The 26,419-nt window shown below is 44.3% G+C and overlaps 1 protein-coding gene across 4 annotated transcripts in view; it reads left to right on the top strand.

Moving 5' to 3' along the window:
• The window catches only part of LOC110505211 (ena/VASP-like protein), a 65,615-nt gene that overhangs the window by 18,541 nt on the left and 20,655 nt on the right, over positions 1-26,419 (top strand). For 2 of the 4 annotated variants that reach the window (XM_021584289.2, XM_021584287.2), the window contains exons 2-9: positions 9,724-9,892; positions 10,245-10,422; positions 16,252-16,309; positions 23,364-23,440; positions 24,061-24,966; positions 25,281-25,543; positions 25,811-25,929; positions 26,166-26,193. In XM_021584289.2, coding sequence (XP_021439964.2) covers positions 9,724-9,892; positions 10,245-10,422; positions 16,252-16,309; positions 23,364-23,440; positions 24,061-24,966; positions 25,281-25,543; positions 25,811-25,929; positions 26,166-26,193 — 1,798 coding nt within the window. Of the gene's footprint in view, positions 1-947; positions 1,003-9,723; positions 9,893-10,244; positions 10,423-11,759; positions 12,109-16,251; positions 16,310-23,363; positions 23,441-24,060; positions 24,967-25,280; positions 25,544-25,810; positions 25,930-26,165; positions 26,194-26,419 lie in introns of those variants that run through there. The other 2 variants (XM_036962382.1, XM_021584290.2) reach the window with 2 other exon arrangements.

The raw sequence follows: 26,419 nt of genomic DNA, 5'->3' as shown, positions 1-26,419 counted from the left end.
TGGGATTTCTGTGTTTGGCCTGGTATGGTTCTCAATCAGAGGCAGCTGTCAATTGTTGTCCCTGATTGAGAACCATACTTAGGTTGCCTGGTTTCACTTTTAGGTTGTGGGTGATTATTTTCTGTTTAGTGTGTCTCCTGACGGAGATGTTTAGTTTGTTCTCTTTTGTTACTTTGTATTTCAGTTCAGTTTATTAAAAGGATGAACACTTACCACGCTGCGCATTGGTCCGATCCTTGCTACTCCTCAGAAGAGGAAGAGGAAAGCCGTTACAGTTCCCCTGATAATTCTGTGAATTTGTGTTTATCAATATTTTGACTAGTATTCATGACTTGGACATGAAAAGTGCTTATCCATTTTTTAAAGGTCTTGAGTATAAGGAAGACTGACAGGGTTTAAGCCCATAGTGACTGACAAGGAGAGCCACAGTCGCCACTTATGTCCTCACTTAACTTCTACATTAATGTGGATGCAACCATGATATTTGTGCGTCAGTAACTTTCTCACTCATCATTATTCACGATAATCATGGTAGCATCCACATTAATGAAGAAGTGTTTAGAAACATATTCTATTTTCTATTTACAATAAAAGTGACTCCAAAATGACACAATACATTATTTTTTATTCATTTCTATTGGGCACAAAATAATCTGAAACACAACCAAAACAAACAGCAAATGCATCCAACACACAAGCTTGATGTCGTCGGTGTGTGCCATGAATGTGGGACCAAATACTTAACTTTTTACTTCTTTAATACACAAGTGAATTTGTCCCAATACTTTTGGTCCCCTAGAATGGGAGAACTATATACAAAAAGTGCTGTAAATTCTAAACGGTTTCATTTCAAATCCAAAGTGCTGGGGTAGAGAGCCAAAACATAAAAAAACATTTGTCACTGTCCCAATACTTTGAGCTCATTGTATACTGTTTATGATTTGTAGGTGCAGTGCAGTATGCGACCTACGAGAATCGGTCTTGGATCAGGAAGATGTTGATGTTTGTATACACACCCACTACCACCAAGTGCTAATATTAGCATTCTCTAACCACAAACCAGTCAGTGGAGGCTAACCCAATATAGAATGTGTTAAAAATGTGCTGCAGTTGTATGACTAGGCCTTTGTATTAGTTCCAGTGCAAATACTGTTACCATCGTGCTAAAGTGTGATGCTCATAGTTCGTCAGGGGCAGTGCATGAGTTTGCAGTCTGTATGATTTGACCATTCCCATTGTGTCATGTAGACATTGCCCACTCTGTCACCCTAACTTGCAGTGCTGTAGCTCCCTTTAGCTTAGTTGTATTTGTCAGACTGCCCTTTTCTCTAAGTTATTTTTACGTCCCCAGCGACTGCAAAGTATTTGAGTTCTTTAAAAATGGCTTTGGAGACAGCCGCTAGTGTCAGATGACTATAAATAAGAGATCTGTGTCTCTTTTAAAGCATGTTATCAGGAAGCAAGGTAAGACCCAAGTGCAGATTGTGTGAAGTAACAATGTTTATTGTAACGGGCAGACAAACGACAGGTCAAGGCAGGCAGGGGTCAATAATCCAGAGTAGGAGCAAAGGTACAGGACGGCAGGCAGGCTCGGGGTCAGGCAGAGTGGTCGGGCGGGCGGGTACAGGGTCAGGACAGGCAAGGGTCAAAAACCAAGAGGACGAGAAAAAGCGAGGCTGGCGAAAGACAGGAGCTGACAGGAACAAGCATTGGTAAGCTTGAAAAACAAGACGAACTGGCACAGACAGACAGAAAACAGGTATAAATACCCAGAGGATAAGTGGGGGAAGATGGGCGACACCTGGAGGGGGTGGAAACGGGCACAAGTACAGGTGAAACAGATCAGGGCGTGACACATGTGGTTGTTGTACAGCAAGTATCCTCATTAAGAGTGGTCATAACCCAAATTATATTCATAGCTCTAATGTGGTTACAATAGCACTATCTTCTGTAGTGGTGGAAGTCTGGTAGAAGACAGGAATCTGAATTGAGAGTGACAAGCCTACATCAAATAAAAAATGTAAAAAGTATGACAAATTGTGAACATTTGCACCCCAAAAATATATTTTTTTGAAATGCAATAACAATAACGAGGCTATACAAGGAGTACCGGTACCGATTTAATGTGCTGGGGTTACGAGGTAGTCGAGGTGATTGAGGTAATATCTACATGTAGGTAGGGGTAAAAGTCACTAGGCAATCAGGATAGATAATAAACAGAGTAGCAGCAGCGTGTGTGAAAGTGTGTATGTATGTGTGTGTGTGTGTGGCGTCAATATGTGTGTGTGTGTTGGAGTGTCAATGTAGCAGCAGTGTGTGTGCGCATAGAGTCAGTGCAAAAAAAAAGTCTGGGTAGGTATTTGATTACCTGTTCAGCAGTCTTATGGCTTGTGGGTAGAAGCTGTTCAGGAGCCTTTTGGTCCCAGACTAGGACGATCCGGTACCGCTGGTCGTGCGGTAGCAGAGAGAACAGTCTATGACTTGGGTGGCTGGAGTCTGACAATTGTTGGGGCCTTCCTCTGACACCGCCTGGTAAGAGATCCATGGATGGCAGGGAGCTCGGCCTCAGCGACATTCGAGGAGCCTACAGTCGTTAAGCTTTAAGTTGCATCACATGCGATGATTGAGCAATGTCAGTCAGACAAATTGACGGCGCTATGCTTTATTTCTGACTTAGCCTGGTGGGGTACTGAAACCAATGCTTCACAGAGAAGGCATATAAACCCTCGATTCCAAATGACTCCAGAAATAGGGCTTGTTTTTGTAAGGGGATCTGTCAGATACTATCTCCTCAGGGACATGGGTGGTCTCTGTACTGTGTAGAAGCACCTGTTATGTGATTAGTTTGAGCCCAACTCAATTTAGAACCAGATAGAATATATCTTTATGCGCTAAGTCCCAGTAATGTCTTTGAAAGCTTTGAGTAAGGAAATCCATCTTGTGTAGACTCGGGATATCCTCCATTGCTAAGTCCTACTTGACTGAGTAAGATGACTGGTGAACTATGCCCACAGTTGAGTCTAAAACATGTTGGGGTCTACCTGTGGTTGCCAGGATACCAGAGAGGCATAAGCTTGTTTTCTGTAAGGCTTTATTTTGGATTTATTTGAATGGCTTTTATTGATTTAGTTAATGACTCAATTGAGCCCAAGACTTCCCTATTTTGAATGTGGTAAATGAAGATGCTCTCAAACCTTCTCCTCCATTTATTGCTGTTAGCCTTCAGTTATTAGCTGTTAGCCTTTGCTTCCGTTGCTGAGACATTATTTCACCTACTGTATCAAACTAAAACTAAACTAAACACTCAAAAGCTCAAATGAAGCACAGCACTGTTGCCTGCTGCGCTAACTGGCTGAGATGTCACATAAAGGGTAAACCAAACTTGCTATATCCGACTGCATGCTCAATGTCTCCTCAAGGACTTACTGTGCAATGATTGGATTTTTAGATTATCTGTAATTGATTACCACACTGCGCGTCAATTTAATTTGAAAAGCACTTGCAAGGATAGTGATGGTGACTGGTTGTGTGATGACTGTCTGATGGTTGATACTGAAGTGTAGTGAGAATGTGTCAGTGCCAGGCTTACAGTAGGTTAGTATTCAAGGAGGGACAGCTGTCGGTCCCTGTCCTACGGCATTCTTTCAGAGCCTGACCCTCTAATATTGTTGTAGTGTACTGCGCTGGCCTGATTACACATCTGCCATAGTTGCTGGAACTGTACTGGAAAGGACAGTGTGAAAATAAACTATCTGAGCTGTTCGGTTCGGGATGGCACAATAGTGTGAAAAAGGTAGTAGATGTTGGTGCAAGAGGTTCTGAATCCTGCACTCATACTGGCTCACCCATTCGCTGTGCTGAGGCATGGCTGAAGTGTCAGTCTCCATGTCCTCCACCTCCTAGGGAGGAAGGAGATCACAGAGGAAGGCCACATGCTGGCATTTGAATGCTAGTGATGTCCTAGGGGCCTTAGAGTCAAGATGTCCCATTGTCTGTCTGTGGTGGAATCTTGATTTAGCTGCAATATTTTAAATACTTATTTTGGATATTGAAAAGGCTTTCTATGTTGAGGCACCCACTTTGCAAAATATATCCTTTAAGTATTGGTGTCTTGAAATGACAGCTGTGAATGCAGTGCTAATGTGCCAGTCTGTACAATAAAGACTAAGAATGTTGGGTCGCCTGAAGTAGCTGAGTAAGATAATTATTTAAAGCAGTTAGCTCAAATAGCAGAGCTTCGCTGTCCCTTTGGTAATCAAGGTGAACATTTTAAAACGTTTTGTCACTTCACAGTCCCCTGAGGGCATGAGCAAATCTCGCCTTTTAGAGCTCCAAGTGTGAAACATCAATACCCTGTCATGCTGTCAGGAATATCACACCATATTGTTATTCATACTCTTTAATCACCCGCCGGGTGCACGGCTGAGTCACAAACTTATTAGCAAGATTGGATTATTTGAATCAGCTAGGGCACAAACCAAAACAAACCAAAACGTGCACCCTGGGTGCCCCAGGAAAGACTTTGGAAAGCCCTGCTGTCCAGGCTGTTGGTGTACTGGAAACATTTTCTCTATGAGCAAAAGATGTTGAAAATACATATTTTGGGTTGAAAAGACTTTGAAAATGTGTATTTAGTTCTCTCTGGTTTGTATCAACATCTCAATGTAGATTTTTATTTACATAGATTGAAAGAAGTTATTGAAAGTGACGCATGGAGATACAGTGCCTTGCGAAAGTATTCGGCCCCCTTGAACTTTGCGACATTTCAGGCTTCAAACATAAAGATATAAAACTGTATTTTTTTGTGAAGAATCAACAACAAGTGGGACACAATCATGAAGTGGAACGACATTTATTGGATATTTCAAACTTTTTTAACAGATCAAAAACTGACAAATTGGGCGTGCAAAATTATTGGGAATGTTCTCAAATAGTTCAGAGAACGTTAAGAAAAACTTATCCTGTGGGAATTTCAGTACACCACCGTTTCCTCATGGTTCTACTTAAGGTCATGTTCTTAAATTGCTAAGAGAACTTTCCATAGGCCTCCCGAGTGGTGCAGCAGTCTAAGGCACTACATACCAATGCTTGAGGCATCACTACAGACACGGGTTCGATTCCAGGCTGTGTCACAACTGGCTGTGACTTAAGTCCCATAGGAGGGGCGCACATTGGCCCAGCGTCGTCCGGGTTAGGGGAGGGTTTGGTCCGGGGGGCTTTACTTGGCTCATCGCGCTCTAGAGACTCCTTATGGTGGGCTGGGTGCCTGCAGACTGACTTGTTGTCGTCAATGGAACAGTGTTTCCTCCGACACATTGGTGCAGCTGACTTCCAGGTTAAGTAGGCAGGTTAGAAGGGTCATGTTTCGGAGGACGTGTGATTCGACCTTCGCCTCTCCCGTGGCGGTTGGGGGGTTGTAGCGATGAGACAGATTGTAATTGGATATCACGAAATTGGGGCGAAAAAGGGGTTTAAACAAAAAAAGAAACATTCCATGAAAACATAAATTCCGTTCTCAGCAATTAAAATGAACAGTTTTGTATGCGTAAAAAACATGGCATGGTAGTTCCATCCTGGTGGCCCAGAGAACATAAGATTACAGGTTTGAATCTCACTGATGCCGTGTCACAATAAAAAATAAATGTGTTTGCATGATTAATGCCTAAGGAAAGGAATTTACATGTGTTCTATCTATGCTTGTAGTTCAAAAAAGTTAACCCAAAATAAGCTAGCAGTGTTATTAAAAGTATTATTTTTATTTATTTTTATTTTATTTCACCTTTATTTAACCAGGTAGGCTAGTTGAGAACAAGTTCTCATTTGCAACTGCGACCTGGCCAAGATAAAGCATAGCAATTTGTTCCAGCCATGGGCAGCAGAGAACTGGAAGGAAAGACGACCAAAGGAGGAATTGGCTTTGGGGGTGACCAGTGAGCTATATCTGCTGGAGCGTGTGCTACGAGTGGGTGCTGCTATGGTGACCAGTAAGCTGAGATAAGGTGGGGCTTTACCTAGCAGAGACTTGTAGATAACCTGTAGCCAGTGGATTTGGCGACGAGTATGAAGCGAGGGCCAACCAACGAAAGCGTACAGGTCGCAATGGTGGGTAGTGTATGGGGCTTTGGTGACAAAACGGATGGCACTGTGATAGACTGCATACAGTTTGTTGAGTAGAGTGTTGGAGGCTATTTTATAGATGACATCACCGAAGTCGAGGATCGGTAGGATGGTCAGTTTTACGAGGGTATGTTTGGCAGCATGAGTGAAGGATGCTTTGTTGCGATATAGGAAGCCGATTCTAGATTTAATTTTGGATTGGAGATGCTTAATGTGAGTCTGGAAGGAGAGTTTACAGTCTAACCAGACACCTAGGTATTTGTAGTTGTCCACGTATTCTAAGTCAGAGCCGTCCAGAGTAGTGATGCTGGACGGGCGGGCAGGTGCGGGCAATGACCGATTGAATAGCATACATTTCGTTTTATTTGCGTTTAAGAGCAGTTGGAGGCCATGGAAGGAGAGTTGTATGGCATTGAAGCTCGTCTGGAGGTTAGTTAACACAGTGTCCAAGGAGGAGCCAGAAGTATACAGAATGGTGTTGTCTGCGTAGAGGTGGATCAGAGAATCACCAGCACCAAGAGCAACATCATTGATGTATACATAAAAGAGAGTTGGCCCGAGAATTGAACTCTGTGGCACATCCATAGAGACTGTCAATGCAATCATTTGAGAAACCAAGGCTGTCGAATCTGCCAATAAGAATGTTGTGATTGACAGAGTCGAAAGCCTTGGCCAGGCCAGGCTGCCTTGGCCAGGCCAGGCTGCACAGTAATGTCTCTTATCGATGGCGGTTATGATGTCGTTTAGAACCTTGAGCGTGGCTGAGGTGCACCCATGACCAGCTCTGAAACCAGATTGCATAGCGGAGAAGGTATGGTTGTATTCGAAATGGTCAGTAATCTGTTTGTTAACTTGGCTTTCGAAGACCTTATAAAGTCAGGGTAGGATAGATATAGGTCTGTAGCAGTTTGGGTCTAGAGTGTCACCCCCTTTGAAGAGGGGGATGACCGCGGCAGCTTTCCAATCTTTGGGAATCTCAGACGATACGAAAGAGAGGTTGAACAGGCTAGTAATAGGGGTTGCAACAATTTCGGCAGATATTTTTAGAAAGAGAGGGTCCAGATTGTCTAGCCCGGCTGATTTGTAGGGGTCCAGATTTTGCAGCTCTTTCAGAACATCAGCTATCTGGATTTGGGTAAAGGAGAAATGGTGGAGGCATTGGTGGGTTGCTGTGGAGGGTGCTGGGCAGTTGACCAGGGTAGGGGTAGCCAGGTGGAAAGCATGTCCAGCCGTAGAGAAATGCTTATTGAAATTCTCAATTATAGTGGATTTATCAGTGGTGACTGTGTTCCCTAGCCTCAGAGCAGTGGGCAGCTGGGATGGGGTGCTCTTATTCTCCATGGACTTTACAGTGTCGCAGAACTTTTTTGAGTTAGTACTACAGGATGCACATTTCTGTTTGAAAAATCTTGCCTTAGCTTTTCTAACTGCCAGTGCATATTTGTTCCTAACTTCCCTGAAAAGTTGCATATCACGGGGGCTATTTGATGCTAATGCAGAACACCACAGGATGTTTTTGTGCTGGTCAAGGGCAGACAGGTCTGGAGTGAACCAAGGACTATATCTATTCCTAATTCAACATTTTTTGAGAGGGGCATTCTTATTTAAGATGGTGAGGAAGGCACTTTTAAAGAATAACCAGGCATCATCTACTGACGGGATGAGGTCATTCCAGGATACCCCGGCCAGGTCGATTAGAAAGGCCTGCTCGCAGAAATGTTTCAGGGAGTGTTTGACAGTGATGAGGGGTGGTCGTTTGGTTGCAGACCCATTACGGATGCAGGCATGAGGCAGTGATCGCTGAGATCTTGATTGAAAACAGCAGAGGTGTATTTGGAAGGCGAGTTAGTTAGGATGACATCTATGAGGGTGCCCGTGTTTACTGATTTGGGGTTGAACCTGGCATGTTTATTGGTTCATAATTTGGGTGAGATTGAGGGCATCAAGCTTAGTTTGTAGGATGGCCGGCATGTCCCAGTTTAGGTCACCTAGTAGCACGAGCTCAGAAGATAGATGGGGGGCAATCAATTCACATATGGTTTTGAGGGCACAGCTGGGGGCAGAGGGAGGTCTATAGCAAGCGGCAACAGTGAGAGACTTGTTTCTGGAAAGGTGAATTTTTAGAAGTAGAAGCTCAAATTGTTTGGGTACAGACTAAGATAGCCTGCAGAGTTCTGTATTACATCTCTGCAGTAGATTGCAAAACCGCCCCCTTTGGCAGTTCTATTTTGGCGGAAAACGTTATAGTTAGGAATGGAAATTTCAAGGTTTTTGGTGGTTTTCCTAAGCCAGGATTCAGACACGGCTAACACATCTGGGTTGGCAGAGTGTGCTAAAGCAGTGAGTAAAACAAACTTAGGGAGTAGGCTTCTAATGTTAACATGCATGAAACCAAGGCTTTTACGTTTACAGAAGTCAACAAATGAGAGCACCTGTGGGGTGGGAGTGGAGCTAGGCACTGCAGGACCTGGATTAACCTCCACATCACCAGAGGAACAGAGGAGAAGTAGGATAAGGGTACGGCTAAAGACTATACGAACTGGCCGTCTAGCACGTTCAGAACAGAGAGTAAAATGAGCAGGTTTCTGGGCACAATAGCATCGATTCAAGGCATAGTGTACAGACAAAGGTGAGGTAGGATGTGAGTACATTGTAGGTAAACCTAGGCATTGAGTAATGAAGAGAGAGATATAGTCTCTAGAGATGTTTAAACCAGGTGATGTCATGTAGGAGGTGGAACAACATGGTTGGTTAAGGCATATTGAGCAGGGCTAGAGGCTCTACAGTGAATTAAGACAGTAATCACTAACCAGGATAGTAATGGACAATGCATATTGATATTAGAGAGAGGCATGCGTAGCCAAGTGAATATATGCGTCCGTGAGTGGTTGGGCTGTCTGGGGAGACAGCGATTCAGACAGTTAGCAGGCCGATGCTAACAAGCTAACAGTTAGTAGGCCGGGGCTGAACAAGCTAGCAGCTAGTAGACCGGGGCAAGCTAGCAGTTAGCAGGCCGGGTTAGCAAGCAAGCAGTTAGCATGGGCTAGCAGTTACAGACCGGGCAGGTAAGCTAGCAGTTAGCAGGCCGGGGCCGGAAACTAGCAGTTAGTAGACTGGGGCAATTATTATTATTATTATTGAAACATTCAGTGAAAGATTTAAGGAAGTTATACAAAAACCTCCAAATAACCCATAATTTCTGTTCTCATGGCATTAATAAAACCTCCCAGGGAAACTTTCAAGGAACCAGAGTATTTAGGTGACCAGGTGCACATGGGCCTTTTTAGGTGACCAGGTGCACGACATCTATTTTGGGTGACCAGGTGCACGCGGGTTACCCGGGTGGTGAGTAAGGGCCTAACTGCCTGTATGTGTACTCTCATGCCAGAGAGGGAGGCCTGTTACTGGATAGGTAGTGAGGGCCTTTAGGCCTGAAGGTCCATAGTTCCACTGTCCTTAAGGGGGGCGTTCTCAGAACCTTCCTGCAACCTAAAAATAAACATTGCCAGAACAGGTGAAATTGAGGATTTATTATTATTATTTTTTTTACATTAACCCTATATCTTTGTTGTTGACCTCTAACCCTTGTGTCTTCCTCCTTCACAGTGAACAGAGTATCTGTCAAGCCCGCGCCTCGGTCATGGTGTACGATGACGCCAGTAAGAAGTGGGTGCCAATCAAGCCGGGACAGCAGGGCTTCAGCCGCATCAACATCTACCACAACACGGCCAACAACACCTTCCGCGTGGTTGGGGTCAAACTACAGGACCAGCAGGTACTCACACACACACACACACACACACTAAGGTGAATTTGTCTGTTCTAGTCATTTCTATGGACCTACATATGTGATGTAGATATGGGGGAAGACATGTTTCACTGCAAGCCTATTCATCACACACACTGGCTTAAGGATAATAATAGAGATAGAGTCCAACTCTTATGCAAGACAATCTCTTTCAAATTCAGCACTGTGATAAAAATAAAAATGCAAACAATGTTTTTGAAATGTACCAGTAATTTCTATGGCACTATTGATGGAATTCCATCTTGTACACTGATCTAAGCTGACAATAGTATTTGGCAAATAATGAATGATTGATGATGGCTGTCTGTCTGTCTCTCAGGTAGTGATCAACTACTCCATAGTAAAGGGGCTGAAGTATAATCAGGCCACACCCACCTTCCACCAGTGGCGTGATGCCAGGCAGGTGTACGGTCTCAACTTCGCCAGCAAGGAGGAGGCCACCACCTTCTCCACCGCCATGATGTTTGCCCTCAATGTGCTCAGCTCGCAAGACGGAGGTGGGACCCTTTCCAGTGTGGCAATAACCTGTATGTCAGTCTGTTTATGTCACAGTCAAAGGGTTTAGCTGGGCTGTAGCTGAAACTGATGAATGTTAATTGTCAGTTGTACTCGACACGCTAGCTACTAATTGTCAGTCAAAATGCAAATCTTTTTAGCCAGTCATTTGTGGCCAGTTTAACTCCACTATCATCACAGGATTGTTGGAACAACAAAATATTTTGTTGAACATGTTTAGGTTGTTGTAAGATATAATATCTCTTATAGATATAATCTATTTTCAGAAAGGATTTCAACCTTTTCAGTTTACACTTGGTTCAGCCAATGACATTAGGGCTGTAGGTGCTAGTCAGTCTGGTTGCTGGGTTGATCTCAACTGAGTTCTTTTTCTTTTTTTTTTTTTAACTAGGCAAGTCAGTTAAGAACAAATTCTTATTTACAATGACAGCCTAGGAACAGTGGGTTAACTGCCTTGTTCAGTGGCAGAACAACATACAATCCCAGCTCGGGATTTGATCTAGCAACCTTTTGGTTACTGGCCCAACACTAACCACCTTCCGCCGATCTACCTCCCTCTGCTGGATATCAAGCTCTAAGGTGAAAACAGAACCATAACTAGTGTATCTCTATGGCTCAGGGTGAAATCTTTCAGCAAAGTGTGGGAAATTGGTAATACAAAACAAACCATAGAACCCTGCTTGACTATAAACTCAGTGACCTATGTCGTGTTCAGTAGAGCACATTGTAGCAAAACGTTTAAAAATGTTATGCAATGGAAAATTATTTAAAAGGTCTTATTGGACAAGATCAAATAGTACATCCCCATTTCACTTAGTTTCAAAATGTTTTTCCCTATTGAACACAACCCAGGTTAGGGCCCAAGGCTGCCAGACTTAGATATGTTCAGTAGCCTGGTCATTGGTCATTTAAGCATAAAGTATGAGGGCTGATTGCAGACAGTTGTGACAATACTGCATGCCTAATGCAACACTATCCAAACTAACCATTACAACTATTAACACTATCACACCAGGAAAGACACTTGCACACATCAATGTAAAGACCTGTAGTTAGAGGAGAAGTATGGTCCTGCTAGTTTATGACAACATAAATGCAGTGAGGTCTTTATATGAAGCCTTCCTGACTCTACCCATACTTAACAAATAGCACATGTGCCTCTCCTATTACAGGCTGCTACTTATACGCTGTTGGGAGGGGGAGTCCGGTGACGGCTCCATTCCGTCCTCTAGCCTTCCTATTGGTGCACAGCCTGGCTAAAATACCCATGGAGCCAAACTGTCTTAGACCGCCAAATCTCACATGGCACTCTCCTTTTTTGGGGAACCTTTGAGGTGACCGGAGTGGGCCATGTTGGAGGTGAGCTGAGCTATGGGGCTCCTCAAGCAAACCCAAGGTGCTTCTTTGGTCCAGGGAGCGCAGTCGCAGGCATTCTCCTGCTTTATACATTCTACGGTCCCATGTTGGATCACCAGACTCGTGGCTAATGCTATTCCAGTAGTCTGGCCAGCTGCCTGACTAGAAGCCATAGTTAGTACGTATACTGCATACAGTAATAGCTTGCTAAAGACACTGTAAGAACAGCAGAGAGTGTCTCACGATTATTCTTACTCCAGAGATGTCACCAGCTACTATCAAAAGGTGCACTTCTGCGAAGATCACCCTCAGTAAGTAGCGTAGGTGATAGAGGGAGGGGGGTAATCAGGGTGATCTATTGCATGAGGGTGCTGCTGGCAATGTGAGGCTGATGGAATTGGCAACACCTCTCTGGGTGGCATTGTAGGGCTAAAATAGGGAGGTGATGTTCTGGAAATCACTATGCAGATGTGTAAGCTGTTAATCATCACGAATCATGTAAAGCTTAAGCTGTATGCATTTCTGTTAACTGCCAATGAAACTTTTCCATTTAAACACCATGGTGGCCCTACAGCACCACAGGGTGCTTAGATGTGGGGGTCCTGAGGTTTGGAATACTGTTTTTTAGCGTCATATTTCACTCAACTTACATTTAGGCAATTAGGTAAACACCATCTGAGTTAGAGAGTGTGAGAAAAAGCAGGCCTTGTATAGCGTTCATAATAACCCTTGATTGTGTTAATGGTGTTGGCTATTGTGTACTAATCTAAAAGCCTTTAATTGTGCAGTCGCTTAGGCTGTGAGGCTGCAGTTGCCAAGTGATATTGACGAGTGGTCCACATTGTTGTATTTGAAATATCAGGCAACTCTTTACCAGCCTAATACCAACGTATCTTATGTTTAGTTACTTTGTTGTGTCTGGAGCTGAAAGTAAGTGGCTAAGAGTGATGTACCGATATTACATTTTTGTCCGATACCCAATATTTTCCTTGCCAAAAAAACAGATACCGATAACCGATATTTAAAATGTTAGGGGCCTCAAGCATTCTAGTACAGTTAAATAGTTAACACACACACAGACGCAGCGGTCTAAGGCACTGCATGAGGCGTCACCACAGTCCCTGGTTCAAATCCAGGCTGTATCACATCCGGCCGTGTTTGGGAGTACCCATAGGGCAGCGCACCATTGGCCCAGCTTTGTCCGGGTTTGGCTATCATTGTAAATAAATAAGAATTTGTTCTTAACTGACTAGCCTAGTTAAATAAAGGTTACACACACACACACAGACCAACAAGTTATTTTGTTGGCATCTACATATGTCCCATAACCACTAAAATATCATCAGAACCTATTTCTTTCACTTACTTGCTGTGCTGTTTCGTTGTTTATTTGTTCTGTTTCATTCTCAACGCCGTTTTGTGTCTTTGCGTGTCAAAAAAGGTATGTCAAATAACACTATTTGACGTGTCAAATAAGCTTGTTGACCAATCAGGACCTGACTATGACTACACGTCACATAATTTAACGTGTTCATACATTTTTTACTTAGTTATTACATGATAACTCTGAGGAGGATGTTGGGAAAAAATATATTGGGTATTGAGTAGACTGATACCCTATTTCATTGATCCCCAATCCTTAAGTAAAGCTGTACAGTGCAATATGAATGTTAATACACACAATAGGCTGACTGGGGAGGTGATTTCACACCGGTATATCGTGCATCCCTAGTGGCTACAAAAGTATGTCTACCAAAATATAGCATATTAGCTTTGCAATGGTTTCCTTTGATCGCAAATACTATACAGTATATAGTTCAAATTCTTGGTTTCATGTATTCCAAACAAAACCGTGAAAAGATCAGGTTGGAGGTTGGCTCAGGTTGGCTCATAGACACCATGATAGATTACTGCCCTCAATGGAGATTGAGTATTTTGGCTGTTTTATGACATAAGCGCTAGCTGGATATGTGCTAACATTAGGTGCCAAAGCATTACAGATAATTATCAGCTGCTAACAAGGGGAATTCAGAGTAGTGTCAAGAAGAATGTAAACAAGACATCCCAAGACATCACCTATCAGAGAGCTGAAGGCTGAGAGAACAAAGAAGAGCAGCACACACACAGACAGGGAAACACACAACTAAACTCCTCATAGGCAGGGTAGTGATGAAACAATGTACAGTGGGGAATGATTTATATTTTTGCGCTATTTTCTGAAAAAGGTGGCAGAAATGTGAAGCCTATGATTGGGTCTGTTTGATGATGATAGAATATTAAAATATTTCCCCTTCATGAGACGATGACTGTGGGAGATGAAACATGAGACTGTTTGGGATTGGGAATTAATCTAGTTTTAGAAAGTGTTACAGTACCTTATTAAAAAACAGCCATCAGCACAAATGAAGCCAACATCCTCGCCTTAGTTGCTCATTAAGAATTAGATTAATGTATTATAAAGCCAACTGGAATACATCAGTAATGTCAAGCGAATTCTGAAAACAAACCAAGATTCCAAACCTACAGATGGTTGGATATGGTAAGGACTCGTTGAAAATATGTATTTTTGGTTGAAAATAAGTATTTTCAATATCTTGGGCTCACTGGGTAAGCAGAATGCATATAAAGATGTTCCACGTGTCCCTCATGCCGAACACACCCAGTGGAAATGACACCCAAGGGCACACAAGTGTTGCAAAGGGGCGTCTAGAGTTTATTGTTCGTTATTCCTGATATGAAATACGTGATCTCCCGGATAGCCCTTTTTAACTCCTCGGTCTCAAAATAGCGTCTCATCCTCAGTTGGGGCAGTAGGGTATGACTCAGTAACCACTTAGTTCACACTATGCAGTACCCCAGTCAGTATACACTACCAGTGATGTCAAGGCACGTCATAACGACTTCAAGCAAAGACGGCCTATTTTGGTGTGGTCACTAAAAAGATGTCTAAAAATGTCTAGTATACCTCACCATGATGTCATAATGACAGTTTTGTCCGCTGTTTTTTTTTTGCACTGGGCCATTATCCATCTATGTCCGTCATTGTTGATCCTGCTGTTGAATATTTTGACAAAGACTTGTGAAGTTAGACGTTTTTCCCAATGGAAATTAAGAATATTACATTCAATCCAATACAATCATGTTTGCCCTTGAATCTGGTTCAGGATTGGCAATAAAGGGAGGTTGGGATTCATGCATTTGTTATGTTGAATGCAGAATGCACTGTAGAAATTGTACCCAGATGTGTATGGGAAGGAGGGGAGGGAAGGGAAGGTCAGGTCTATTCTGGTCCACGGTGCTGCTGGCCCTGTTTAGTTGAGGTTTCCTGTGGAAATGCCTGTGATTTACATCAATCATGCTATGGGGAAAAACACAGTCTGTCTCTTCAGGGCAGAGGCATAGCACCTCATGTGATGTGTGGTGTGTTTCACAACTGACTATTCCTACCCGCATAGCCTGGTCCCAGATCTGCTTGTACTGGATAGCCAACTCCTATGGTCATTGTCATGCCAATGACCACATAGGAGTTGACAAGACAGCACAAACAAATCTCAGACCAGGTTACCCTGCATCCACCCCACTCCAGACATTAACTCCTTGTACTTATTAAGACTGTCTAAAAATGTCTCAGTATCATCATTAGGACAACTATTTATGCCTGGGCAGGTTCCAAACCCGGCATATGTTTGTAAAATAATTCCTAATGTCAAAATAAGCTGACAGACAACAATACACCACTTCCAATGTAAACAAGCAAGACATACTAATAATGTCTAGTGCTAAATGTATTGAACCCCATGGTAATGCTAATATGCTAATGTCAACAACCAAGACATGCCATGGCTAATCATGTGTCTTTCTGGGAGAATTTAGAGGAGAGGAGTGCGTGAGGATACACAGGAGCAGCAAGAGAGAGGACGGGGGAGGGACACACTTCCCTTGTGAGATGACACATGCCATTTGACCCAGCATGCAATTTATGGAATTAACTGGCTGTCTGTCAAAGCCCTGTCTGCATTTGAGGCGGTTATTTTGGCTGTTAGGTCGTATTGTCATTATTTTTTACTTTGAACAAGATAAGGCAGCGCCATGAGCAATAGTGTGGTTGTCACGACTTCTTGTTAAACTAAATTGACACATCTCACCAGATCAGCACCTGTATACTGTACAAATACAGTTTAATGTGCTCAGTGTTGTAAAAAGACAGACCCTCAGGCAAAATAGACACTGCTGCCGGACCTTTACATCATTATTTATCTGTTGGTTATTGTTATACTGTATGTAACCTCAGGCCTACATTCAATATGCTAAATATATATCTCTATTACTGCTGGGGATGGTGTGGCATGTGAAGAAACTATTCACAAACACCAACGATACACAAGAATATATGTCCTTCCGTACAGGTTGTCTTTTTCTAAAAGCTAAAAATCTGTTTCTGTTTCTCACTTCAGGCCCTGCTGTCCAACGTAAAAATGGGCCCTCCTCAGAAGACCCCGATGCACACAGGAGGTAAGGCCCCTCTGACCTTCATAAAAACACCAAATAGTGATGACAAAGCATGGTGCACAGTAGAACTCACAAAAGAAAAGACATTGATAAAGAAACTGGTTTGAAAACTTAATTGTATCCATCACTGAAAGTGTTCTTCATTTAATTTGTCTGAAGGTAGTTTGTTTAAGGATACAAAACACATCAGGCCTACCACATACCCAGTGGCTCGTGTTGTGTTCTTAGTCCACTCTAGTAGTGGAAAGAGGTGCTAAACTCACATTAGGGTTGAATATTTTCCCTGTATTTTACAAATGTTCCATCCCGAGAATAAATCACTTTTCTCCCGCGTAACCTAGTATTTTTTGCTAAAACCGGAAGTGTCATTCAAAAGAAAATAAATATGTCTGGATTTGATTAGAGCTTTGATCAGCATGAAAATTAAAACCTGATGCTGCCTGAGCCTGATATTAAATACATTTTATGAGCCGAGCCCGACATTAACAACATTTAATGAGCCCAAGCCCAAAAGATTGTGCTATATAAACAAAAGTACCACCACTTGAGTGGATTCAGCTATTTCAGCCACACCCGTTGCTGACAGGTGTATAAAATCGAGCACACAGCCATGCAATCTCCATAGACAAACATTGGAAGTAGAAAGTTCTTACTGAAGAGCTGTGACTCAACTTGGAAGCTTCATGAAACGGGTTTCCATAGCTGAGCAGCCTAAGATCAATTCTGCACAATTCCAATTGTCGGCTGGGGTGGTATAAAGCTCGCCACCATTGGACTCTGGAGGGATGAGTCATGCTTCACCATCTGGCAGTCCGACTGACGAATCTGGGTTTGACGGATGCCAGGAGAAGGCTACCTGCTCAAATGCATAGTGCCAACTGTAAAGTTTGGTGGAGGAGGAATAATGGTCAGGGGTTGTTTTTCATGGTTTGGGCTAGGCCCCGTAGTTCCAGTGGCGGGAACTCTTAAAACTACAGCATACAATGACATACCAGATGATTCTGTGCTTCAAACTTTGTGGCAACAGTCTGGGGAAAAACCATACCCGAAATGGTTTGTCGAGATCTGTGTGGAAGAACTTGACTGGCTTACTTTCTCCTGGCATCTGCCAAACCCAGATTTGTCCGTCACACTGCCAGATGGTGAAGTGTGATTCATCACTCCAGAGAACGCATTTCAACTGCTCCAATGGCGGCGAGAATTACACCACTCCAGCCTACGCTTGGCATTGCGCATGCTGATCTTAGGCTTGTGTGTGGCTGCTCGTCCATAGAAAACAATTTCATGAAGCTCCCGACAAACACTCCAGAGAACGCATTTCAACTGCTCCAATGGCGGCGAGAATTGCACCACTCCAGCCTACGCTTGGCATTGCGCATGCTGATCTTAGGCTTGTGTGTGGCTGCTCGTCCATAGAAAACAATTTCATGAAGCTCCCGACAAACAGTTATTGTGCTGACGTTGCTTTCAGAGGCAGTTTGGATTTCGGTAGTGAGTGTTGCAACCGAGGACAGGCGATTTTTAAGCGCCATGTGTTTCAGCACTCAGCGGTCCCGTTCTGTGAACTTGTACCACTTCACGGCTTAGCCATTGTTGCTCCTAAACGTTTACACATCACAATAATAGCACAGACCGGGGTAGCTCTAGCAGGGCATAATTTTGCTTAACTGACTTGTTGAAAAGGTGGCATCCTATGACGGTACCATGTTGAAAGTCACTGAGCTCTTCAATAAGGCCATTCTAATGTTTGTCTATGGAGATTGTATGGCTGTGTACTCAATTTTATACACCGGTCAGCCATGAGTGTGGCTGAAATAGCCAAATCCAGTAATATAAAAAGGGTTGTCCACGTACTTTTGTATAGTATATAGTGTATAAAACTAGAACAGGATTATATATTTTGGCCACAAATGTTGTGAAACTCTGGTGATGGCCCTGCAGTACAGGCTGGCAGTGTGGTGCAAGGACAACAACCTCTCCCTCAATGTGAGCAAGACAAAGGAGCTGATCGTGGACTACAGGAAAAGCCCATTAACATCGACAGGGCTGTAGTGGAGCAGGTCGAGAGTTTCAAGTTCCTTGGTGTCAACATCAACAATTAACTATCATGGTCCAAATACACCAAAACAGTCTTGAAGAGGGCACGACCAAACCTTTTCCCCCTCAGGATTAAAAATGTAAAAATACATCACGACAAGAGACAACACAACACTACATAAAGAGAGACCTAAGACGACAACATAGCATGGCAGCAACACATGAAAACACAGCATGGTAGCAACCCAACGTGACAGCAGCACAACATGGTTGCTGCACAAAACATGGTACAAACATTAATTGGGAAAAGACGACAGCGCAAAGGGCAAAAAGGTAGAGACAACAATCACATGAAGCAGCCACAACTGTCAGTAAGACTGTCCATGATTGAGTTTTTGAATTAAGGAGATAAAATGTTCCAGTTTGAGAGTTTTTTGCAGCTCGTTCCAGTCGCCAGGTGCAGCTAATTAAAAAGAGGAGCGACCCTGCTTTGGGGACCTTTAACAGAATGTGACTGGCAAAACGGGTGTTGTATGTGGAGGATGAGGGCTGCAGTAGGTATCTCAGATAGGGGGGAGTGAGGCCAAGAGGGTTTTATAAATGAGCATCAACCAGTGGGGTCTTGTGACGGGTATACAGAGATTACCTGTTTACAGAGGAGTATAGAGTGCAGTGATGTGTCCTATAAGGAGCATTGGTGGCAAATATTGTATTTCTCTCCCAATTTTGTGGTTTCCAATTGTTTGTTACAGTCTTGTCCCGCCGCTGCAACTCCCGTACGGTACGGACTCGGTTGAGGCGAATGTCGAGAGCCGTGTGTCCCCCAAAACACAACCAAGCCAAGCCGCACCAATGTGTCGGAGGAAACACTGTGCTCCTGGCGACGATGGGACAAGAACATCCCTGCCAGCCAAACCCTCCCCTAACCCGGACGATGCTGGGCCAGATTGTGTGCCGCCCCATGGGTCTCCCGGTCACAGCCGGCTGCAACAGAGCCTGGGCTCGACCAGGATCTCTAGTGGCACAGCTAGCACTGCAATGCAATGCCTTAGACCACTGCGCCACTCGGGGGGCCATTGGTGGCAAATCTGAGGGTCGAATGGTAAAGAACATCTAGCCATTCGAGAGCACCCTTACCTGCCGATCTATAGATTATGTCTCCGTAATCTAGCATGGGTAGGATGGTCATCTGAATCAGGGTTAGTTTGGCAGCTGTGGTGAAGGAGGAGCGATTACGATAGAGGAAACACAAGTCTAGATGTAAGCTTAGCCTGCAGCTTTGATGTGCTGAGTACCGTCTAGCCATACTCACAAGTACTTGTATGAGGTTAACCTCAAGCTCTAAACCCTCAGAGGTAGTAATCACACCGGTGGGGAAAGGGGCATTCTTCTTACCAAACCACCTTTTGTTTAGGAGGTGTTCAGAACAAGGTTAAGGGCAGAGAAAGCTTGTTGGACACTAAGAAAGCTTTGTTGTAAAGCTTTTAACACAAAATCCGGGGAGGGGCCAGCTGAGTATAAGACTGTATCGTCTGCATATGAATGAGAGAGCTTCCTACTGCTTGAGCTATGTTGTTGATGTAAATTGAGAAGAGTGTGGGGCCTAGGATCGAGCCTTGGGGTACTCCCTTGGTGACAGGCAGTGGTTGAAACAGCAGATGTTCTGACTTTATACACTGCACTCTTGAGAGAGGTAGTTAGCAAACCAAATACCCCTCAAAGACACCAATACTCCTTAGCCGGCCCACAAGAATGGAATGGTCTACCGTATCAAAAGCTTTGGCCAAGTCAATAAAAATAGCAGTCCAACATTTCTTAGAGTCAAGGGCAATGGTGACATCATTTACGACCTTTAAGGTTGCAGTGACACATCCATAACCTGAACTGAAACCAGATTACATACCCGAAAGAATACTATAGACATCAAGAAAGCCAGTCACTTAATTATTGACAAGTTTTTCCAACATTTTTGATAAAAAGGGCAAAATAGAAATTGGCCTTATAACAGTTAGGATCAGCTTGATCTCCCCTTTTAAATAAAGGACACGCCGTGGCTGCATTCCAAGCAATGGGAACCTCCCCAGGGAGGAGAGACAGGCTTGGCAACGATAGGAGCAGCAACCTTAAAGAAGAAAGGGTCTGAACCAGATGTTTTTTTGGGGTCAAGTTTAAGGAGCTCCTTTAGCACCTCGGACTCAGTGACCACCTGCAGGGAGAAACTTTGTTGCGGGGAAGGGGAAAAAGAGGGAGGATGATTGGGGATAGTCACATTAAAAGGGGTGTGAGATGAGGAAATGTTGGACAGGCAAGGAGGCATGGCAGAGTCAAATAGGAATCTTGACTTAATGAAGTGGTGATTAGAGCTCAGCCATGTGCTCATCATTGTCAACATAAAGGGATATGGGCAGCCGTGAGGAGGAGGGTATATTCTCCAGGTCTTCTCCAACCATTTTCCATAACTTCTTGGGGTTAGACCCACAGAGAGAGAACTGCTCTTTAAAGTAACTAACTTTTCCCTTCCGGATAGCCTGAGTGCACTTATTTCTAATTTGCCTGGACGATAAGCTAGTCAGCCTGAGTATGCATTGTCATGACTCTCCTGGCTGAGGAGCCAAGGCCTCAGATCAGCTTGGCAAATGGCTGATGATGACCACACCCCTCTCACCCACAGAAGAGGAAAGAGGGGACTGGGCCGGTTTTGACTGTCATAAATTAGGGAGGAGGGGAATCTCCCTCCTGCTCTTCAGTATCAACCAAAGGAATGCCTTTGTCCCCCAGCATACTTTTTCAGCCAAAACTATAACACCCAGAAAGTGAATACTCAAACAATATTTCTAAGATAGGAATGTTAGGAATGGTCAGTGCAGATCTAAAGACTAATGATGTCATATTACTTGTCATTTTGTGATGTTATTAAAAACTGTATGAACTAAATACTGTAACTTAGGAAAGAAACCCCCCTTGGCTGTCAAGTTTCCATCTAATACATTGTGAATACAATATGAAGAATGATTAAACTTTTGTTGCTAAGATAGGAATGTGATTTTGGTTTTCTAATGAGATTTTTATGTCCTTTGTACATTAAGTAGCCACTTCCCGAATGAGGTCAGAAGAGAGTGTCAGTGTGATGGACCAGAGTGCTTAAAAGGACTCACTAAGAATTAACATACCATACCAGAAGATGTGAAGATAACACTAGAGGAGCTGATGGTAGCCGATCACACCAAGCAACAGTCAACAAAGATTTATTTGAAAGCTTAATGCGTAAAACCAGCAAATCAAATTGTTTGGGGAATGACTTGGTGGAGACAACCAAGCACTGAAAGTGTTCCTTGGTAAAGATTGCCACTCCACCACTTTTGGAATATCTTTCTTGCCCAAAAAGGTTAGAACCAGAAAGGTTAACATCAGTGTTCAAAACACTCTTTCTTAACCACATCTCAGTAATGACCAACACATCAGGATTGGAGCTGTGAATCCACACTTTCAATTGATACATTTCAGGTAATAAGCGTCTAGTGTTAACGTGCAGAAAACCCAGGCTTTTACGAGAGCAGAAATCAGTGAAGCAGATATCAGAGCACAAATCAGAATTGGGGCTAGCAACAGTAGATGGGCCAGGGTGTACGTGCACATTTCCATATATAATCAACTGTAATACAATCAGGGCATGGCAGAGGACTGCTCTGCAGTGTTGATTTATAACATTTGAATGTGCATTAGATGGCAACAAGATCATATTGTACAGCAATTTCATCAGGTAACATGATCACAAAGCCGACAAGAGGTGGTTAGAATAGGATGGGAGTCCAAGAATCTGTGTAAACAATAGAGAGTCAGAGTCCCGAGTGTGGGAATAAACAGACTGTCCCCCGGTTGGGTAAACAAGCAAGTTCATAGTCAACAAAGAACACAGGAGTCAAAAGGCAAATAGCATAGAGTACAAGTGAAAAATATAACAACTTGGGGCTAGCCATTGCAAGTTCAGAGTCACTCGACTCAACAGTGCATGTGTGCTGGAGGCGATCGAAAGCTCGGGAGAGAGGGGGGAGTGTGGCGAGGGTACCTATACCAGACAGGGGGAGACAGGCCAGGGCAGATGGTGAACAGATCGCCAGGTGGAATCCAAGCAGCAGTGCAGCAGGCACCCGGGAGTAGGTGTCACACCCACTTAGGAGAAGCTTTTTTGGGAGGCAGATTCCTTGTAGAAAATCCCAGCTAGCTAGCTAATGGAAGTCTCTGTCCGTCTTTTCCACGTGGAAAAGGAGATCGTTAGCAAGCTATATCTTTCCAGTATCGACGAATGATCCTTTACAACGTCCAAACAAAGTTGTCCTGTGGCTGTTGTATTTTGGGGATTCTGAGGAGGATATCTTCTCTGCAAAGATGGAGGGGACTTCAAAGGCCTCTGCATTTAGGTTGGGAGGGGCTGTGAAACTCTCCTGCCGTTGTTAGCCTTAAGAGTTCACACCTCTCTCTTCACACTTATGTGCTAATTTCAGTCAGATTCTTTCCTAGCAGCTTGGTAGCCTTATTTAAGCTTTATATAACAAAATTACCTAGAGGTAATTGTCTTTTACTTTTTGGCTTCAGAAAGTAGGTTCAGACTGAATATTACTCACTCAATTTTGTGTTGGATGGTATTTCCAGGTTCCGCTGTGTTTCTTCTGTAGGTTTTGGCTTGTTAGAAGTTTTTTTTTCTTGATAGGCCTTGGTAGTAATAGTCCATTCAGGTAATTTTGTCCAAAGTCAAGGTTTTAGGTATGGAATTGTGAAATGGAACTAAGGTTTTGATGTTGAGTTGAAAATGTTGAAAATGCAAGTTTATCTACATATCTATCTACATATCTACATTTATCTACATCCAACTCTAATTTTATATTTTTGCAGAAGAACTCAGGAGCCCATGCTCTGTGTCTATTCACTCTCTCTCTGAAACAATGTATTTGTGGGCCCAGATTGAAAGGTTGGAAATAGGGAGAGGCTAAAACTTGTGTCTGTGTCCTCTGTGTATCTGCAGGCAAATGATGGAGCAGCATCAGATGCAGATGCAGGGAGTGGCCCACAAAGAGAGGGAACGACGGACCTCTGGCTCAGGTAAGGCCTGCAGACAAACATACTTACTGTGGACACACACTACCATGTTAGACAAGGGTCTGTCAACACACAAGTCACAATACGTTTTACCCATGTCAGATAACATCTTAAGATGCTATTCTCTCCATGGGAATAGCATGACAATCATGGTAACCAAACACAGCCTAGTGTAGCAGCGCATATGGGTCGTATTCATTTGGCACCAATGGTGAGAAAACAGACTGAAACAGGGGGGGAACTACTTGAATATGTCCAACAAGATATGCTCATTATGGTTTTCCGTTGTAAAATGTTGTGCTACAGTGTACCCTAATGAATACGACCATGAGAGAGCTACCTCTGAGATAGAGAGCTACCTCGGACACCCCCCCCCCCCTCTTTATTTACTCATGCTTATCCATGCACAAACAGGAGCCACACTCATTCTGCCAGCGTGCTATCGGCAGCTGAATGGCAATGCGGCTTCCTGCTTTCCTGAGAGTTCGCATTCTGCCTCTTTTTCTTATGTAATTGTTTGTCTTTGTTTCTTTTTTATTTCTTCATCTTTGCTTAGTTTCTCATTATTCTCTCTTTCACATCCTTTGTTTTCTACCCCACCCTCCTCCATCTGTGTGTTATAGTTGTTTCCACCCTCCAATATAAGGTGTCCTCCCCTCCCTCTCACCCGTCAAACACCCCTCCTGAGTACAGACACTACCGGGCCGCCACACTGCCGCCTTCCTACGCCAGAGTGGCCTCCAACTCCTCCCCCTCCTCCTCCTCCTCTTCCTCCTCCTCCCAGGAAAGAGAGGTGCTGGGCGGACGGGCTGGCGACAACTCCGCCCAGCTCTCCCAGCTCTCCACCTCCCTGGCCTCGGCCTTCTCACCCGTGCAGCCAGGGGTGCCCATGGCCCCGACCCGGCAGGTGCGCCAGATCCCCCTCTCTCCCCCCACTGCTCGGACCCTCCACCACACCCAGTCCCTCCACCAGGGTCATGCCCTGCAAGACCCTGTGCTGCCCCCCAAACATGGCACCTGGTCAGCCTCCCACATGTATGGCCCCGTGCCCTCCACGCCCCCCTTGGTGGGCATGATGCCTGTGCACATGCCCCCCGTGCCCCAGCCCCAGCATGTCGTCCCCGTGGCCCACCCTCTGCCGCCCCTCCACAGCCGCGTCAAGACCCACCCCCTGGACCAGCCTGACCAACCCCACATCCCGTCCCACCTCCCCCACGCAAACGGCCAATCAGAGGACTATTATAACCTTGCTCAGCAGCAACAGCAGCAACAGCAGCAGCTAGGTTACGGCGAGGCTTCTTCCTTACCCCCTCTGATTGGTCTGTCTGCCCAGGGCCCTGTCCCTGTCTCTGCCCACCAGCCCCGGTACCCGTCCTCCTTTCACCCCCAGCAGCAGATGTACCAGGCCACGCCCCCACCACCACCAGCACCCCAATTCTCTCCCCCCTCATACACCACAGCCCAATCAGAGGGGGGCTCGCCCAAGCAGACACCCTCTCCTGTCGCTCAGGCTGCCACGGCCAGCTGCAGTAAGTATAAGCAGAGCTCAATGAGCAAGGCACTTGAACAACTAGTGTGTGAGACTCCACACACCTCCACACACCTCACACAACATGCTTCTGGTTATATGGATGGAAGCATATACCTATTATGAATACAATAACAGTTCCCATAGAAAATTCAGCCATCTGTTACTGTACTTTTGCATTTTGATTAACTTTAAATTAAATTATTCTTATCTGAGACCATTAATCTAATCAGTTCCAATCAGTGCTCGCCAACAGTGTTAGCCAATGAGGAATCTGATGTCACCTGATGTGAACCTATGCTGTTTCTCTCCCAGGTCCGGTTTCTCTTCCCTCATTGCTGGCTTTGGCCCCACCAATGGCCCCACCTATGCCTATGCCCCCCCCTGCAACTATGGCATCCATGGCCCCACCTCCTCCACCAGGCCCCCCGCCTCCGGCCACGGTGCCACCACCCATGCCCCCTCCACTGCCGGTTGATGGAGGACCACCGGTAGGGGAGGCAGGGAATGAGCTGGCGCAGCCACTCTCAGGACTGGCGGCTGCCCTCGCTGGAGCCAAACTCCGTAAAGTTGCAAGGGTTAGTATCTCAGCTTAGACTTGGATCGTGGTCAGTAAGAAGAAAACGTTTTGAAACAAGGAGGTACAACCTAAATGTCCAATAAGAAACTTAATTTTTTTGTTTCTTTGCAATACGTTTGAAAATGTTTTGCTACGGTGTGACCCACTGAACAAGACCATTCATATCTATGTGAAAATTGCTTGGACATTCTAACCATACACACATTACCTGTTGGTTGGCTTCTATAAAATGGAACTCGTATGGTGACCAATGTTGTCTCCTCAGGATGAGAACAGTCCACCAGGAACAGGTGGAGCCAAGAACGATGCCAACCGCTTGAGTGGAGGTAGTGGTGCTGGAGGGGAGGGGCTGATGCAGGAAATGAACGCCCTTCTAGCACGCAGGTGAGAGGAAAACAACAGTGTGAACGAAATATTTATTTAATCGAATTGAAATACATGTAATTGAAAATCCCTACCCCAGCTATAGCACATCAAAACACCACATTTTTTTAAATGAACATTCTGGAGTTCAAAAAGGTATTCCTTGATGTTATTGTAAGTAATTAGGCTACTAGCCTGTGAAATAACACAAGTTGTCTTTTTCATTATCTAAATGCCTGAATTTGCTTTTCCTGCAGACGGAAAGCCTCAGAGAGACCTGAAGAGGTAATACTGTTTATCTTCTTTTAAAATATAAAGTATTAGTTTCCCAGGGTGGGTCTATCCAGCAACAATAATTGCATTCAAGCAATCTAAAGAGACTTGTGCACACACTTACTCGTACACTGAGTGTACAAAACAATAGGAACACCTTCCTAATATTGATTTGCACACCCTTTTGCCCTCAGAACAACCTCAATTCGTTGGGGCATGGACTCTACAAGGTGTCGAA

Source organism: Oncorhynchus mykiss, chromosome 25, assembly GCF_013265735.2.
Source record: "Oncorhynchus mykiss isolate Arlee chromosome 25, USDA_OmykA_1.1, whole genome shotgun sequence".
Lineage (NCBI taxonomy): Eukaryota > Metazoa > Chordata > Actinopteri > Salmoniformes > Salmonidae > Oncorhynchus > Oncorhynchus mykiss.
Note: the sequence above shows the minus strand (reverse complement) of the source record. Positions and strands in the feature narration are given on the sequence as shown.